At 39.8% G+C, this 19,035-nt stretch overlaps 1 protein-coding gene across 6 annotated transcripts in view; it reads left to right on the top strand.

Annotated features, from left to right (window-relative positions):
• Window positions 1–19,035, top strand: part of MEF2A (myocyte enhancer factor 2A) — a 96,702-nt gene that overhangs the window by 42,554 nt on the left and 35,113 nt on the right. For all 6 annotated transcript variants that reach the window (XM_054561913.1, XM_054561911.1, XM_054561908.1 and 3 more), the window contains exons 3-4: window positions 5,098–5,289; window positions 12,800–13,003. In XM_054561913.1, the coding sequence (XP_054417888.1) occupies window positions 5,236–5,289; window positions 12,800–13,003 (258 nt within the window). In that variant the 5' untranslated portion in view covers window positions 5,098–5,235. The remainder of the gene's footprint in view (window positions 1–5,097; window positions 5,290–12,799; window positions 13,004–19,035) is intronic.

The following is a 19,035-nucleotide window of genomic DNA, read 5'->3' as shown; positions in this document are numbered from 1 at the left end:
TTTACTTTCTCTGTGGGAAAAAAAATTCCCAACTGAGTTTGCTAAAGATAGGTTTTAGTTGTAAAAAGTAGGTTTTAAATATTGCCATTTCTGCCAAAACTCTTTGGATTAATAAAAATTGTAACATTCAATTGTTTTAAAGGTGTATATACTTTTTAGAGTATTTGTATTTTTTTTTTTTTTTGGAAATTGTGGTGAAATATACAGAACCCAGTATTTACCATTTTCGCCCTTTTTAAGTATACAGTTCAGTGGCAGTAAGTACATTCACATTGCTGTGCAGCGATCACCACCATCCGCCTCCAGAACTTTCTCCTCATCTCATCTAGAAACTCTGTCCCCTGAAGCAGTAATTCCTCCCATTCCTGCCTCCCTTCTGTCGCTGGCAACTACCATTTAACTTTTCCTGTTTCTATGAATTTGACTGCTCCAGGTACCTCATATAAGTGGAAGCATACAGTTATTTGTTTTGTAGCTGACTTATTTTACTTAGCATAATATTTTCAAGATTCATTATGTGGTAGGATTTCCTTTTTTAAGGCAGAAAAATATTCCACTTTATGTTTATAGTATGTGTATACTATACTTCTCTGTGTTTTCGTTTGTTTTGCGTCTCCATTCATGTGCTCATGGACATTTGGGTTATTTGCACGTTTTGACTATTGTGAATAATGCTCCTATCAGCAGGTGTACAGGTTATGTTACTTGAGTCCTTATTTTAATTTTTTGTGTGTATATACCAAGGAGTGGAATTGTTGGATCAAATGATAATTCTACATTAATTTTTTTGAGTCACCAACATACCGTTTGCCACAGCAAATTTACCATTTTACATTTACAAAGCAGTGCTCAGTGGTTCCAATCTCTCCACTTCCCTTTTAACACTTATTTTGTGTTTTTGTTTGTTTTGTTTTGAAAATTAGCCATTCAGATGGGTGTCAAGTGGTTTCATATTGTGGTTTTGATTTGCATTTGTGACAGTAGGGATTTTGAGCATCTTTTCATGGGCTTATTTTCATATCTTCCTTGGAGAAATGTCTGTTCAAGACCTTTGCCAATTTTTTAAATTGAGTGGTTTATTTTTTGTTATTGAATATTAGAGGTTTTAAAATATATTCCTGATATCAATATTGTATGAGATAATGTGATTAAGTTATTTTCTCCTGTTCTATGGGTTGCTGTTTTACTGTGTTGATAGTGTCCATTGTCACTCTTTGGCATTTGACCATGTGTGCAGGGATTTATTTCTGGTCCCTCTGTTGTGTTAAGTAGGTCTGTATGTCTGTCTTTATGCTAGCACCATACTACAGGGGTGGGCAAAAGTAGGTTTACAGTTGTTCATGTGGAAAAAGACATGCAGGGTATGATTATTACAATAGCTTTAACTCGAAAGGATGTCATTCACAACTGTAAGCCTCCTTTTGCTCGCCCCTGTATTTTGATTACTGTTGTTTTGTAGAAACTTTTGACCGTAGGGACTGTGAGTCCTCCAGCTTTCTTTTCCTTCAAGATTTTTATGGCTTTCTGGAGTTTCTTGAGATTCCATGTAAATTTTAGAATGGCTTTCCTCTTTGTTTTCCCCATTGGGATTTTGATAGGGACTACATTGAATTTGTAGATTGCTTTGTGTAATATTGACATGGTAATGACATCGTCTTTCAATCTATGAAAATGGATTGCCTTTCTATTTATTGTATAGTCTTAATTTCTTTTGTCAATTTTTCTATTTTAGTTTTTAGTGTACATGTTTCATGTTGTTGACTAAGTTAATTCCTCTTTTTAATTTTACTCTTTTTGATGCTATTGTAAGTGGAATTCTTCAAACTTTTCATTGTTAATACATAGAAATGAAACTGTGTGTGTGTGTTGATTTGTATCCAACTATTTTGATGAATTTGTTTATTAGTTCTAACAAGGTTTTTGAGGCATTTTCAAGGGATTCCACATGCAAGATACTTTTTCCTTTCTAATTTGGTTGTCTTATTTATTTTTCTTGTTTAATTGCTCTGACTTGAACTTCTACTACATTGTTGAGTAGAAGTGGCAAAATCAATCATCCTTGTCTTGTTTTCCATCGTAGAGGAAAATCTATGTCTTTCACCATTGATTATGGTGTAAGCCATGGGGTTTTCCTAAACAATTTTTATTATATTGAAATTAGTTTCCTTTTATTCCTAGTTGGTTGCTTTTATTACAAAAGAGTAGTGCATTTTGTCAGATCCTTTTCCTGCATCAAGATGATGATGTGTTTCATTCCTTCGTTCTCTTATTGTGATGATCACCTTCATTACTTGAAGTGTGTTGAATTATCTTTGTATTATAGAAATAAATCCCACTTGGTGATGCTCCTGAATTTTTAACCATTATGTCTTTAAGTACTTCTTCTTCCTCCTATGTTCTTTCTTTCCGGAACTCCAGTTACATGTATCTTGGATTGTCTCTCCATGTTTCGTAATTTTTCCCACTCTTTTCTGTGTTTTCTATTGTATCTTTTTGGGCTTCAATATAAGTATTTTACTTTTTATGATCTTTTGGTTCGGTGATCCTTTCTTTAGCTGTATCTAATCTGTTGTTGACTTCATCGATTTCCTAAAATCTGTTTTCAAAATCATATTTTTTAGTTCTACGTTTTTCATACTTTAAAGAATTGCTAAAATGTTTTTTTAATTCATCGAACATATCAACTTATTTTAAAGTCCTTTGTATAAAACATTATCTGGATCTACTATTGCCATTTTAAAATTTGGGTCTTAGGTCTTGACTTTTATTTTTTACTTTTAGACGTTTTATATAAAAATGATAAAGTAATTTGAATTTCTGGATGATACCTTTTTATCTAATAAGTTTTACTTTAGCTAAAATCTTTTGAGAAGATTTGACTAGTGTAGAGCTGGGTTAACAACATTAGATAGGTCAGATCACCTTGCCTTAAGCAGCGATGGAGGTGATTGGAAGCTGCGTTTCCCTCCTTATGTGGCCTGGTCCGTTTCTGGTTTACCTCTGTACCTAGGGTGTAGTCCTTTGGGTTTTCTCCAGAGGCCTCGCGTGTTTACTGGGGCTGTTCCTCCTTGGCAGGCCCTGGATCTCATTTTTGTGCCCCCACCCATAAATCTCTGCTTAGCTTCTCAGGCTCTCAGCCAGTGATTTAATGACTCTTGGGGAAAAGGAGTCTGAAGTCTGGTCTCGTCTATTTCTTCCAGATCTCAGTCCTACAAATTCTTACTGTATTGAAAGTTCTCCAGTGGTTTTAAACAGGTTACTTTTTATTTTGTTTTTCCAGTTGTTCTGTGAGGAAGGTTTGTTTGAAGCAACCTACTCCACCATTGTCAAAAGCAAAATGCTTAGATGTGTTCTAGAATTCAGGATTTTTGCTATGGTAATGATAGAAATTGAAAAGCTTATTAATTTTGAGCAACAGCCAGATTTAATCAAACCTTGGATTTGCCCTGTACAATTGAAGTTTTATAGATACACATGTATAGTATTAAAAATACTTGAATAGAATTTCCCTGGGAATTAATTTTTGCGCATTTTCTGAAATGCTTTAGTATTTTGTTTCTCGTCTCTCCAAAAATATTTTTATTATATAAGTTTTGAAAGCGCTCAGTGTTTGATACAACTGTCATTCACAGCGTGACACATTGTATCATTGCCAGTCCTTGTACCATAGTGATAAATGGAATAGAAAATCCTTGTTTTTGAAGGATTCACAGACTCAGAGAGAAATGGACTTGGAATTTATATGTCCACACCCACAAAGTGAGGTGCTATGGTGTATTCGACCAACGGGGATTGGTCTCGGCTTCATCGGGGAGGTGACATTCCAATGGACTCTTGACTAATAAGGAGTCTCTTAAGTAACTAACAGAATAGTATTTCCTTTAAATGCATATATTTTTAAAAGATTTTATTTATTTTTAGAGAGAGGGGAAAGGAGGGAGAAAGGAAGGGAGAGAAGCATCAACGTGTGGTTGCCTCTTGCGTGCCCACAACTTGGGACCTGGCCTGCAGCCCAGGCGTGCGCCCTGGCTGGGAATCAGACCGGCGACCCTTTGGTTCGCAGGCCGGCGCTCAGTCCACTGAGCCACGCCAGCCGGGGTGAAGTGCATCTTATTATGGAAATATATAGTGTCTTAGTGGGTTGACAAATTGTTATTTTGCTGGTGTCTATGGCAAGTAGAGTTTGGAAAGGCAGATTGAGGACATCCAGATTTTTAGTTCACCCTTGGACATGGAGACCATAAGAAGCTTTAAGAATATTATATAATGTTTAAGAGAAGAAACTCTGGGTCTAGACTCCCTGAGTTCATATTCTACACTCTGCTCCTTACTGTGTGACTTTGGACACATTATATATCTTTGTGCTTCAGTAACCTTATTTATAAAATCAGATAATAATTACCTTATTTTGCTGCATGTAATGCATTCCCATGTATAATGCACACCCACATTTTTGGCCCAAACTTTAAGGAAGAAAATCTTTTGCTTTAATTTTTTAATTAAATTATTTATTTATAGTTAGAAATAAAACTGATATCGTATTCCAGTGTATTATTTTGCATACAGATATTGTTATTGCTTTCTAGAGTTACACTTTTAACATATAAGCATAAATCAAAGAATTAAAAACATTTATATAGATACAGAAATAGTACTACCCATGTGTAACACACATCCTTATATTTCCCTCAAAAATTTGGCCAACAAAGTGTGCATTATACATGGCCTATACATGAAAGAATATGGTGTAACTCAGAAGACTGTAGTTAGGATTGAATGAGTTAAAACATATCAGATGTTTAGAAAAGTTTCTGTCACATAGAAAAATCCCAATAAGTATTGGCTCTTGTTGTTGCTTTTATTTGCATTGAGAAAAACTCAAAGGTTACAATGGCACTCTTATAGCTAGAACTAGAGGCACGAAAAGATTCAAGAGATAATTTTACGGGCAAAATATTTACTAATTTTATGTAACTAGAAATTTCGACTAATAATGCTGTGAGTGTGCAGCATAGAAACAGGTTTGAAATTTGTATAACATTTTCATGACTTGCAAATTTATAGAACTTAAATTTTCTAATTTGTGTTTTCTTTTAGATCTTATAGAAAATTTCAGCTGTAGCCCTTGGACTAGAAGCTGAAATAATAGAAGCTGTGTACGATGCATTAGGGTATTGAAGAAAATTAATTTTTGAATTAAATATTTGGACTATAAGGAAGGAAAGGTGACTGAAAATGGGGCGGAAGAAAATACAAATCACACGCATAATGGATGAAAGGAACCGACAGGTAAATGAAATTTTAATTTATCTATGTAATTGATGTAAATAATTTTTTTTAAAAAGGAGTGTAGGATAAAATGGTTGATTTTTTTCTTAAATTTAATTTCAAGTCTAAATAATTTTATTTCTAAATTAAATATTTTAACAGTCAAAAAGTTTTGGCTTTTTATCATGTGCTTTAAAGAAATTTTTATTTCAGAAATCAAGTGTGTTAATTGCAAAAAATATAGGCAGAAAAGAAGAAAAGTAAAATCACTGCAACTCTACCACTACCATTCCTTTGCATAGATTTATCATAATATATTTAATCTTCTGTACGTTTGTTTGTTAGTTTTCTGTATCTCGATCATTTTAGATTATCACCTCTGTTTTCACCAGTAGGTAGCACCTAAGTTAGCCTTGGCTATCAGTGATTGGGTTCTGGTCAGTTAAATTTTCTCGTTCACCGACAAATAATGAGAATTTTTTTTACAACTCGTACTATCACAAATATTCTAAAACATTTGTATATGGGGTTGGCAAACGTAGGTTTACAGTTCATATGGAAAATAATGCAACAATGAACAAATAATACAAGAATAAACTCTGTGTTTTGTGTACTCACAGCTGTAAACCTATGTTTGCCAACCCCCTATGATTCAGGTACCAAAGTCAGTAAACTCCGACCCACTCAGGATAATTTTAACGGTACTGATAGATAAAGACCAAAAGCCGCACGGGCTTAACGCAGGGGCTGACAAACCGGCCCGTGGGCCGGCCGCCTGCCGTTACAAACACCGCGCTGTCAGAGCATGGCCGTGCCCATGTGTTCACGCAACTGTCCGTGGCTGTTTCCTCTCGACAGCAGCATCGTTGGGCAGTCAGTTCCCCCAGGGACCCTGTGGCTCGGAGGTCTAAAGTCTCTACTCTCTGGCCCTTGAAAGGAAAACTTGACAACTCCCCCAAAGAAAAAAGGGAAAAATGATTTCCCAGGTTATTGTAGATGAACTATTCAAAGCATATGCATGAGGCAGAGATACTGTCACTGGAAAAGCTCCTTATCAGGAGATGTTTCTCTCTCTCTCTCTTTAGGATTTTATTTATTTATTTTTAGAGGGGAAGGGAGGGAGAAAGAGGGAGAGAGACATCAATGTGTAGTTGCCTCTCACACGCCCCTTACTGGGGACTTGGCCCACAACCCACGCACGTGCCCTGACTGGGAATTGAACCGGCGACCCTTTGGTTCTCGGGCCAGCGCACAGACCACTGAGCCACACCGGCCAGGGCTCAGGAGAAGTTTTAAGACAGCTACAAGGAACAGAACAGTACTAAAAGTGTGTTCTGCAAAGCCTGAGTAGTAGTTCATCTGGCCATATGGATATAATTGGAAACAAAACTCAACTGAGCAACTGGTAGGAACGTCAGTGGGAGCGGTTAGGGCTGCCCATATACCGAGTTGAAGAGGGCCCTTGTTCAGCTCATGAAGGCCCTTAGCTCAAGTGTAAGGCTCACTCAGTAGGATTCATTACCAAGGCTGATGAAATAGAGAAGACTGAAACCAGTCCCTAATTCCAAAGAAATGATTCTAAGCAAGGCCGCGAGTAAATTTCCCTTTACAGATCGGAGGATTTTGACGTGTCGGGGAGGCATGGGGACCTGCTTCACAAATACATGCAGCACACATGTAAAATAGGGTTCATTTGGGGATAACAACAAGCACAGAAGTAGCAAAGTGCCTCATATCCCCTGAGCTCTCACCAGGCGCGCGGAGAGACTGCGCCTACCAGGGGAAAGGACCCCCCGTGACCCGAGGGAGTGGAGTGCCAGGAAAAGATGACTGTGCCCTGGAAGTTTTTAAGTTAAGTAAAGGGCCTTGTTAAAAAGACGGACTCTGCCACTGTAGCTCAGCAATGAGAAGAAGAGGTCTTACAAAAATATGGCCTAGAAGGGAAATACCTGTATGGCATCCATAAACATCTAATTGCAACATTGTGGTAATTGCGGGGGGGTGGGGACAAGGGGGGCAAGTGGTAATAGGCAACAATACAGTAAAAATTGAAAAGAAAAGAGAAAACTTTAAAGGTGAGGGAAAATGTAAACTCTGAAGGGTTATTTTCCTGTTTTGTATCTAACTTTGTTTTACCTAATCTTCTAGGAAGAATGGTTTTAAGCTATAGTCAGTACAGTACTTCCCCCTTATCCATGGGTGACACATTCCAAGACCCCCGGTGGATGCCTGGAACTCCAAATAATCCCAAACCCTTATATATACTATGTTTCCCCTGTTCGTACATGCCTCTTCACTTAAAGGAAGCACTTTACGGCCTCTCTTTGGCATGTCCAAGTTGCCAGCCTCAATCACTGCTGTTGGGCTTTGGGACCGTTACTAAGTAAAATAAGGGTGATTTGAACATAAGACGACTGCTAAATTACTAACAGGTAAGTCGCATATACAGTGTGGATATGCTGGACCAGTGCCCATCCTGGGCAGGACGGTGAGAGAGTTCATTGTGCTCCTCGGACAGTGCCCGATTTAAACCGTGTGAACTGTTTATTCTAAAATGTCCCATTTAATATTTTCACGGCACAGAGTACCACGGGTAACCTTGTAAAGGAAAACTGCAGATAAGGGGGTACTGTTTCTATCTTCTAGGAGATTGTAAAGTATTGGTATAATTTCCTAAATGTTTGGTAGAATTCACCAGGGAACTCATCTGGGCCTGGTGCTTTCTGTTTTAGAAGGCTGTTAATTATTGATCCAATAATAGTCTGACTAGGCCTATTTTTTTCTTGTGTGTTTTGGAAGATTGTTTGTTTCCAGGAATCGCTTTCTTCATCCAGATTATCAAACGTACAGGCATAGAGTTGTTTATATTATTTTTTTTACCCGTGGGACCTGCAGTTGAGTTGTGATGTCCCTTCTTTCATTTCTGATAGTAGTAATTTTTTTTTTCTTTCTTAGTTACCCTGGAGGTATTCAGATAGCCAGTTTTTGGTTTTGTTGATTTTACTCTATTGATTTCCTATTTTCAGTTTTGTTTTCTGCTCTTAATTCTTTCTTTTGCTTTCATTGGATTGACTTGCTCTTTTAAAAATTTCTTAAGGTGGTGGCTTAAATGATTGATTTTAAGTCTTTCTTCTTTGCTAATATGTGCATTCAATGCTATAAATTTCCTCTAAACTTTGCTTTCATTGCATCCCACAAATTTTGAGAAGTTGTATTTTCATTTTCATTTAGTTCAAAATAGTTAATTTCTCTTGAGAGTTCTTCTTTGATTTCTGTGTTATTTAGAAGTGTGCTATTTCATCTCTGAGTATTTTGGGATTTTCCAGCTGTCTTTCTATTACTGATTTTTTTTGTGTGTGTTTATTTTCATTGTCATCTGAGAGCATGCATTGTATGATTTCGATTCTTTTAAATTTGTTAAGTTGTATTTTATGGCCCATAATGTGTCTTAGTGAATGCTTCATGTGAGCTTGAAAGTAATGTATATTCCTGCTGTTGTTGTATGAAGTCAGTATCAATTAGATCCGACCTTACGGATTGCCTCCAACATTTTTGGTAGAAAAGTATTGAAATCTCCTACTGTAATAATGAATTCATCTATTTCTCCTTGCCTCACAGATCTTTGACGCTCTGTTGTTTGGTTCATGCATTTTAAGGAACTAAGGATTGTTATGTCTTCCTGGAGAATGGACCCCTTGATCATTATGTAATGCCCTTCTTTATTTCTGATAATTTTCCTTGCTCTGAAATCTGCTCTCTCTGGAATAAACATAGCTTCTTCAGTTTTCTTTTGATTAGTGTTAGCAGAGGATATTTTTCTCCACCTCTTTACTTGTACTCTATGTGTGTCTTTATACTGAAAGTGGACTGCTTGTGGACAACGTATATTGTTAGGTATTGTTTTCTGATTACCCGACAATCTTTATTTTTTAATTGGTATATTTAGAACATTGACTTTTAAAGTGATTGTTGATCTAGTTGAATTAATATCTATCATATACCATACTTGTGTTCTATTTGTTACTCTTGTTTTTTGTTTTTGTTTTTAATTTTGTCTTATACTCCCTTCTTTTTGTGGTTTTAATTGATTATTTTGCTTCCATTTTCTCTCCTTTCTTAGCATACCAGTTATACTTTTTTTTTTTTTTTTTACTCTTTTTAATGGTTGCCTTAGACTTGCAATGTACACTTGCAGCTAATCCAAATCTGCTTTCAAATAACACTATACAGCCTCACAGGTAGTATAACTACCTTAGAGTAACAAAGTATTCCTAATTCCTCCTTCCTATCCCTTGTATTGTTGCTGTTATTCTTTCCACTATTACCTAAGCTATAACCAATATGCTGTTGCTGTCCTTTTGAACAAACTGTTACCTGCTAGATCAGTTAAGAACAGCAGCAACAAAAGCGTATCCCTGATGCTCTTCCTTTATGTAGATCAGTTTCTGGTCTGCGTTATTTTCCTTCTCTCTGAAGAACTCCTTCAACACTTCTTTCACGGCGCGTCTACTGACAATGGGTTTCCTCCATTTTTGTTTGTCTAGGAAAGCCTTTATTTCTTTTGAAGTATAATTTCTCAAGATACAGCATTTTAGGTTAGTGAGTTGCCCCCTTGACACGTTAAACATGTCCCTTCACTCTTCTTCTTTGCCTGGTTTCTGAGGAGAAATTGGATGTCATTCTTATATTTGCACTTCTGTATATAAGGTTTTTTCCCCCCCTTTGGCTTTTTTCCAGGTTTTTTAAAAAAACTTTGATTTTATATAGCTTATATATAATATGCCTTGGTGCCATTTTTGGTTTTGAGGGATTTTTTGGTTGTCGTTAGTTTGTTTGCTTTCATACTGCTTGGTGTTCTTAGAGCTTCCCCGAGTTATATAGGTAAGGTTCTTTAGCTTTATTCTTTCTTTACAGTGATTATAATCCTGGAGTAAAATGCCAATTTAAAAATTAAACTTTTATTTATTTTGCCTAATAAATCCTGAAATAGCTTTATTAATACTGATATTTAAAAATTATTTAAATTTTATAGTACATAAAAATAAAATGAAGTTAAATATGTGTCATGTACCAAAAAGTATAAGCCTGTTTCAAAAAAGGATTCATATTTATAGGAGGAATTCTTAGTAATCAAGGTAATTGTGAGTGATGAAATAAGGTCAGTTAGAGAGAATGAGGCCAGATCGTTTATTTTGTTTGCTTAATGAGCTTGGATATTACTTTGGATGCAGTGAAAAACTAAACTCCCACTTGCACATTTGTATTTATATGTCAAAAATATCACTCTGGCAGGTATATGGCAAATATTACTATAGGGTGCAGTAGGTGACACAGGAAATCCAGTAAGGTGACTCTATAAATAATACACATTAGAGATGTTAGCCTAGGGTGGCCGTGGGGTAGACAGAAGTGTGTACATCTGAGGCATGTTTGAGAGGTCGAGTAGACACAATTTGTTGGTGGATCAAGAAGAGCCCTTAGATTTTTTGACATTGTTTGGATGGAAGGTGGTGCCAGCCGTGGAAATGGGAAACACTGGAAAGAGCGCATTTGTTGTTTTTAAAAATTACGAACCTGGCAAGGCCTGTGAGGGTCGAGAGGAGGAGGAGCTCAAGTCTGGAGCCCGCGGGTGCCTGAGTGCACAGGGGCGGGGCAGAGGAAGAGGACGCCGCCCCCGAGGCCGAGGGGCAGCGGTCACCGGGGTCAGCGGGAGACCTGGAGAGTGTTGTGCCTTAGTTGGTAAAGGAAGTGTTGGAAGAATGAGAATATGGTCAACTTTCTCAGATGCTGCTGATGTACATTCTAGGATAAGAACAAAAAAGGAGCCATTGACTTGAATCCCATAAACTGAAGGTTGTTACTGACAAGTCTTAGTGGAACGTGGGGAATGGAAGTCTGAGTGCAGTAGGTCGAGGAGAGCGGAGGCGGTGTGAGATTGGAGACCACCGGAACGTTTCTTTCAGACGCCGTGCGCTGCCGTAGAGCGCGGAGGAGGAGGAGTGGCAGCTGGAGGGGCAGTGTGGAATCCGGAGCTCGAGCAAGGCTGTGTGCTTACGGCCTTCGGTCTGGCAGAGAGGGCGGAAGCCACTGGTGGGGGAAGGGAGGGCAGCAGATGGCATATGGGGAGGAGGAGGAACAGAAATGCCAACACTAAGGCAGAGAAGGGAGAGCGTGGAAAGGCACAGACGAAGTGTGGAAACCGGTGATTTGGCGATGGGAAGTGCCATTCCTGTTCTCTCCGTGGGCTGAGACAGCGTGAGGTTGAGGGAGAGAAGGCGGGAAGTGGCTGGCTTGGAGAATGGGCTAACGAGGTGAGTGCCGTTCGGATCGTCAGGCAGCGCTGAGTGTTGGTTGAGATTTATGATCATCAGTTTAGAAACATCGCGTGCGCACGCGCGTGCATGCGCATCTCTGTGTGTGCACGTGTCCTCAGAAGAAGCGTGAGTACTTGGATAAAGAGACGGGGATAATTTGTTACGTGAGTAGGGGGTCAGGCCCTGACTGGGGCCGTGCCAGGCACGTATGTTAATGAGAGAAGGGCAGAGACGCTGTGCGTGTCTGCAAGGGAGTGGAAACAGTGACAGATCACGGAACCTAGAGGCACGAACGGACATGAGAATAGGTAGTAGCAAAGTGGTGAGATAGTAATTGGGGGACTTGATAAAGGTTAAAGAATTTCTGGAGAGAGAATGCAACATAGGGGAGCTGGAAGATAGGCAGTGAGGCGGCGGGGGTGATGTGCTTATTGGTGGTGGCAAGTTAAAGGTACGGTTTTAGGAGCGGGCATTTGACAGTGGGGGAGGTTGGGCATTTGGAAGGTAGAAGGAGGAACTGAGAGGCCACAGTGTTTGTCGTGATTTTCCCCCCACAGGTGCTGCGGTCACCAGGGGTAAGAGCAGGGCTAGAAAGAGAAGTGGTCAGGTGACACTTACCGGTGCATGAGGGAGAGCGACCGGGGGTCTTGGCGCCCACCGCAGGGAGGGTCATTGGGTGGTACAGATGTCATGGCATGAGCTGTAAGGTATCCGGGGGTTTTGAAGGGGACGGAAGGAGAAATAATTTGGGGGAGAGAATTTGGGAGGGAACAAAAAGGACGTACCTTCCAGGTCCTTCAGGATAGGGGATGTAGTATTTAAAAACGAACAAAAATTGGTCTCTATTTGAGAGGACTTCCGGCGACAGGTTTCAGTGAAAGACACACATTCAGAGGACGTGAGGGAATTTGCTGATCCTCGACTGGGAATTTTAGCGGCTGCAATAAAAGGGCGTAGAGGGGAGGGGTGTGCGAGTTAGATTAGTGGGTGTGCTTAGTTGTTTTGCACAAGCCTGAAAGGTGATGGGTTCGTCGGTGTAGGACTTGGGGTTTCTGATGGGAACCATTTTTAATTAGATGGTAAGGGATCGCCAGTGAACTCCCCCCTTTTCTGTCTTTGAAATAGGGCTCAGCTTTGGGAAGACCCCTCTTCAGGTAGCCCATATTCAGTTACTCCTGACGCTTTTAGCAAACACGTTTGTTTCTTTGATTGTCTAGGTCACCTTCACAAAGAGGAAGTTCGGGTTAATGAAGAAGGCCTACGAACTCAGCGTGCTCTGTGACTGTGAGATCGCGCTCATCATCTTCAACAGCTCCAACAAGCTGTTCCAGTACGCCAGCACCGACATGGACAAGGTGCTCCTCAAGTACACCGAGTACAACGAGCCGCACGAGAGCAGGACCAACTCGGACATCGTCGAGGTAACAGCCTGGTGGCCTGAGTCGCAGGGAATGCTGGTCTTCATGTAATGGCTTGAGCTGTCAGACTGTTTTTTACATCCCAGATATAAATCGGTTACAGATACATCTTTTCTCTGAGTCATTTTTTAGAAGGCTCTAATTGTTGCAATATGATTAACCACTTACATTATAAATACATCTTACTCACTGAGACAAAATAAACTGTGCGGTTGTGCCATACAGCCAGCACAACCTAGCGTTTCATCTGTGATTACTTATTTTATGAATTTTTAAATTCATATTCTGAAACCCTAGCATCACTTCGGATAGTAGGGCGTTGTAGTTTTAGTGTCTTAGTTATTTATGTCCGTGATTGCCCACAACTCTAAACGTGAAGGAAGTGAAAGAAAGCGATGTAAATGATGTTTCTCTTTTGCTAATAGTGTTAGTTGAGGGGGGAGGGTGTCCTCCTGTTCCTTTGTCGGCTGCTCAGGATCTCTCGCAGCTCCGCCAGCTTAAGTAAGGGAAGAAAGGGAAGGGATTTTTAATGAATGATTTCTTTCTATTCAGAAAGTGTTTTAAAACTGAACTTTCAGAAAGGAGAACCAATATGCTTCTACTTCCATTCTTTTCTGTTGCAAAATCTTATGAAAGGTAACTTTCCATGTATCTTTCTAGTGGCATTTTAAATGAGTTTGATCTTTTGTCTTTTTTGTTTCTATGTAGAGATTTTGCTTCATTTTTACTCAGTTATTTTCACTACTTGAAAAGATACATACTTTGGCAAGTTTATTGAAATAGGCAACTTACCCCAGGGAATTAGGTGTTTCCTGGTGACAGCGCTGGGACCACGTGAAATGACTCACAACTCTCTGCACAGGAAGGGTCGAGTCTCGCTCCAGAGTTTAGTCAAATAGCTGGAATTAAGATGGAGATGCTTTACTGTGTAGAAATCTAATTTATTCGCCTCCACAGATGATGTCCTAGTGCTGACCATGAGTTTTAAATTCACCCTCTATGGCTCTGCCTTAGCCATTCCTTTTTGGATGGTAATTGTTACTGCAAAAAAAAAAAAAAATTCTACTTTTAGTAAAAGAGCACTTTTATTACTTTTTAGCAGTTAACAGTTGTTTGAAAAGAGAGGGAAAAGTGTAGCGTAGTGAAAGCTCGGACTCGTCTCTGTTGCTTGATTGCCAGGCACTATTTGTGCCGCTCGCTGCTGGGAACCCGCCCTGAAAGCGTAGGGGGCTTTCGATGGGGCTTTGGTTGAACACTCCGGTTAAACCGCATGGTTATGCCCCTCAGTTATATCAGTTGTAAACTGCTTTAGATCACTGAGCATTTTGGTATATCTTACGCACTTACATGTGGTACAAACTATTCAGTAGACTTTTTCCATTACATAGCCATAATGAATTTTTAATCAAAATTTTGTAAGTTAGGGGTCACCATTTGGGTGAGCTTTAGAAGAGACTTTGTAACAGCATGTCCTTGAAATGGGGGGTATCCCTGGCGTGTTTAGTTTCAAAGGATGTCTTATCTTTAAAATCTCTATTTCTATAAAAATGTGCACAGCCTTAAGTAAAACGAATTGTAGAATTGCCTGTAATACTGGCAACAAGTAGATGTCGGAGCGGGTTTCACCGCGGGGGCAGCCTTTCGGGACCCTGGCCCCCGTGCGCCTTTCTGCGGCGGTGCTGCTCCCGGCCCCGAAGCCGAGGGCGCTTTGCGCAGCCCGGCTGGCTTCCTGAGCGACTGTGAAGGAGAAAGCCTGACTCAGTCCTCCCAGAAGTGTCCGAAGACTCCCTCATCTTCCCCTCTGCTGGGCCAGCAGTCAAAGTGTCAGAGAAGAGATCCCAAGCATTTTTTTTTTAATAGTCTCCTATAGTACAGTCTGCTTCAGTATGAGGAAAAACTTTTGCAGCCCAGTTATCAACAGGGATTTTGATACATTCTTTTTCATCAGAATATTTAGAAGTGAACATAAATCTTACCAGTAGGTTTTTATGAAGTTCTGAATCACATTAACACAGTGGATAGAATACACAGTCATTTACAAAGGGTTAATTTGTTGTGAGGATGAACTATAAGGCTTAATTCGCCTTTCGTGTACGTTAGTGAACCTGCGTTGTAAGACGGCGGTGGTTACACCTGTAAGATACTCTCTCCCACACATGGAAGGTGCTACGACTGCACCCTCGCTAGCAGTGTGTCTGTAGCTGAGTTCTCTTCATCAGCAGTGGCCGTGGCTTACGCTAATGCAACCAGAGAGATTGATGTGAGCCAAACTGATAGCAGATGCTTACGCTGAGTTTCCTGTGGGCTGCTTTTCAAAATGCTTTACTAATATCTAAGGGTATTTTTAGAATGCCATTGTAAGTATTTTTTCCTTTTACACATAGTTTCCTTTCATATAGTTGTAGTAATTGGAAGCACACATTTTGATGTCCATTTGTTCATTTCACAAAAATATTTGAGGGGCGCTTGTGCGCTGTGAGCTCTGCAAAGTGATGTTATTCAGAGGTTTCTAATTCAGACCAGAAGACTATTCTTTCTGCCCAAGTTTTATAAATCGTTGAGATCCACTTTTTCCAACTGAGGATTTTGTGTCTGTAACTCCTGACACGTTGCTGTGTGGTGGTCTAGACTGTCCAGCCATCTCCTGCAGCTGAGGACACACTAAAAGGAGGCACAGAGACAGCTGTGAGCGGTGGACGTGTGTGTGATTCCTTATGCAGTGCGATCAGACGCGAAACTGAGAACTTGGCCAACAGCCTCCATAAGGCTCTTACCTGAATTTACTGATTTCCTGTTGCGTGTGTGTTAGTCTTTAAAATCAGCAGGATTTTACTGTCCCTAATATTACTAAAATACCCTTGACAGAGCTTTGAGTATATTAAAATGGAGTCTTCCGCAGATGTCCTTCTGTTGTATCCCAAACACAAGTTCTGTTGGGGTGCACCGTGCAGGGAATGGAGAGGGGGCTCCGGAGTCGGTGATCCAGCCGCGCAGTCTGCAGCATAAGGACGCACACGTGTTGTGCCTGTGGCGTTGGGTTTAGCGTGTTTTCTAGGAGCACTGTGGTAGATATGTATTAAAGGTGTTGGTGGGTGAATAGTGAGGATGAACAGGCAGAAAGACATGACGCTCACATTTATCTGCTGTTCAGTTTTTAACCAGGGGTGTTAGGAACCCTCTCCAGAATGAAGTTCTACTTTTGCTCTTCCTTGTTTCCTACTGCTGGTATTTTCATACTAGCGTTTAAAACTTTAGTTAATTTTAACATTTTAAATATAGCTAATAGCATTTCTACATAGCTTTTAAAAACAACATTTACATATTTTAAGTGACAGGTATTTTAAATTAAGGCTTGCAGTGTCTTGTAGGATGTATATCCTTTCTATGTTGAGGAAACGAACTATATGAAGATGGAAACTCACAATTCGTAAATTAGGTTGTCATTAAGATAAACTTCATATAAGAACCTTCATAACTGGATTTCTTTGAAATGGAGAGTATCACTCCTGTGTTTTAAATAGTATCTTATTTGAAAAAGTTTATACACTGCTTTTCAGGAATGTAATTTTTATAGATAATGAGTTTTATTTATTTCCTATATTAGGAGACATCATACAAAGTATATCATCACAGATGTGCATTTAATATTTTCATGTTAAGCATTGATACAAAAAGTAGTAATTAAATTGAAAGATACAAAGTGTTAGAACCACGTTTTCAGTAAATTAATATATAAAAACATGCGAATTGTATTACAGAATTGTATAAGAACATTAGATATGTCCTAAAGTATGAGAAACTAGAAATGAAAATCACCAGTCAGTTGCTGTTATGTGTACACACATGTGTGTATATACATTGAATTTAAACTAAATAAAAGCCCAGAACCAATAGACGGGTTCTGCATCAAAATAAATTTTATTCTAAAGGCATAAAGTGGGGATTTTAGCAGCTGCTACATAATAAATGCCTGAAATTACTTTTATATCCTTTTTTTGTTTTGCAGGAATATTTGAAATATTAAATATTTCTGCTCAGTATTTTTTAAATACCTATGACTTGATCGCATTGGAGAATATCAGTGCGTAGTCTATGTGGTGACTCATATCATTGTGCTGTCACTTAAGGATCCAAATACAAGGGCCATTGATCTTGCGTGTTAATGTCTTGTGAACTGTGCCCAAATAGAGGTGTTTTATTCACCGCAGGAATACCACAGTGCTTAAAACAAATTCTACTTTTATTATCTCATTTGCTCTTCATATCCAAGGCAAGCATTTTTAGAAGTAGAAATTGAGACCCAGGTTAAATGACTGGTGCTGAGTCAGATGGCAGTTTAGTGGCAGAACTGCGATCAGAACCTGGATCTTTGATACTGTGCCCCGCCCCCGCCCCGCCCTGTCACTGAATCCACTGGAGCCCTGGACTGTTTCACCGAGGGTGGGTAAGATGTCATACCTATACCGGTAATGTTTAACATGCAGCAAACAGGAATAAGTTTTCCTCAATAATGAACAGAAAATGAGTGAGGATCATTGTAACAAGAATAATAGATACTATTTATCAAATACTTAATATGGCCTGGTATTCTTCCAAGATTTGTATTTTTAGTATCTTATTAAATCTCTCTATTGGCCCCATTTTACAGTTGAGGAAATTGAGGCACAGTGATAAATGAAGTAAGAGGATGATAATTTAGATTCTAAAGAAAGAAAAAAAATCTTTGTTGAGTCTTAATAATCCCTGCCTGCTTTCAAATTACAGAGGAATTTAGAGATTATTTCCAAATGAATTAAGAGGATCTTAAATAAGAGCAATTCAAAATAGTATGCCAACATTGTTGTGAATTGCAAAGTAGGAACCCATTAGAAATAGTTCCATTCTACGTGGTTATAAACGCTCCTCTGAGTTTTATTTAGGGGTCTGGTGAGGATGTGTGGGAGGTGGACTCTAGTACCTCAGCTGAGCATAAAAGAAAGAGAAATGACTTTTGTCTCCTGAGGTTATCTAGTGCTGACCTTAAAGAACTGGAGGTGTGATCCCGTTAAGTTTCTGTGACGGTATTATAATGTCCTCAGAGAACCTTTCTGAGCCGACACTCCTTTCTCGCCGTGCTGCGGACGGGAATGGGGCAGACAGGGAGTGTTAAGAGGCTTGCCTGATGTTTTACAGGGCTGCAGTGGAGCGGCAGGGAAAGGGGAAAAGTAATGAGACCTCTGAAGACGAGACAGAGCCTCCCTCCACCTCCAGCCCCCTGCCCTGCTCTTTTGTCCCTAACAGAGCCTGACGCAGCAGGACGGTGATTCACAGGGTGAGGCACGCGATCCTCATGGCCCCTCCTCTTCCCACACGCCCCGAACCATCTCCTCATGCGGCGGTCACCGCAGCTCTTGCAGTTTCCGTGTCACGGTTTTTATTTTGCTATGTATTTGAATATGATCACTCATCGCACAACTATTGGTTTTCATTATGTGCTTTTTATCAGGAACTGTGCATCTCTGTGTGTGGTTTTTATTTTGTTGGGGTCCGATTTTTCTCCATCGAAGTATTGATGTTGATATACAAACAGGAGGTCATGGGGGAAAAGGGCGGTACAGATTATTTTACAGTATAGCTCACACTTCTGTGATGCATTTCTTGTGATTATTGATGAACACCTATGTGTCCTTTTTTGGTCCCTCTCTGTTGGGGATTGAGTGTTTTAGTACTGATGATCAGATAAATTGTTCTTTTTTCCTCTGGCAGTTCTTGGGTACATTGGCCAGATTTTGGACCAGTAAGAGAAGGAGGGGGCAGAGGACCGGGAGAGTGGTCAGAGAACACTCCTCTGAGGGTCGGGTTGGCGAGGGAAAAGGGGTAGAAGCAAGGGTTCTAGGTCAGGGGCTAGCTTATGGGGGGACAGGGGCAGAGGCGTGGCACCGCTATGGTATAGACTTAGAATCAGCCCTGTGTAGCTGTAGCATAGTGTGAAGAGTAGAAATAGCCGAGACCTGCGCAGTAAACCAGATCCCACAGAGGGGTATGAGGCCCTTGAC

Source organism: Pteronotus mesoamericanus, unplaced genomic scaffold, assembly GCF_021234165.1.
Source record: "Pteronotus mesoamericanus isolate MK-2021 breed Mesoamerican mustached bat unplaced genomic scaffold, CSHL_Meso_final scaffold_582, whole genome shotgun sequence".
Classification (NCBI taxonomy): domain Eukaryota; kingdom Metazoa; phylum Chordata; class Mammalia; order Chiroptera; family Mormoopidae; genus Pteronotus; species Pteronotus mesoamericanus.
The sequence above is the reverse complement of the archived record's forward strand: the minus strand, read 5'-3'. Positions and strand labels throughout refer to the sequence as shown.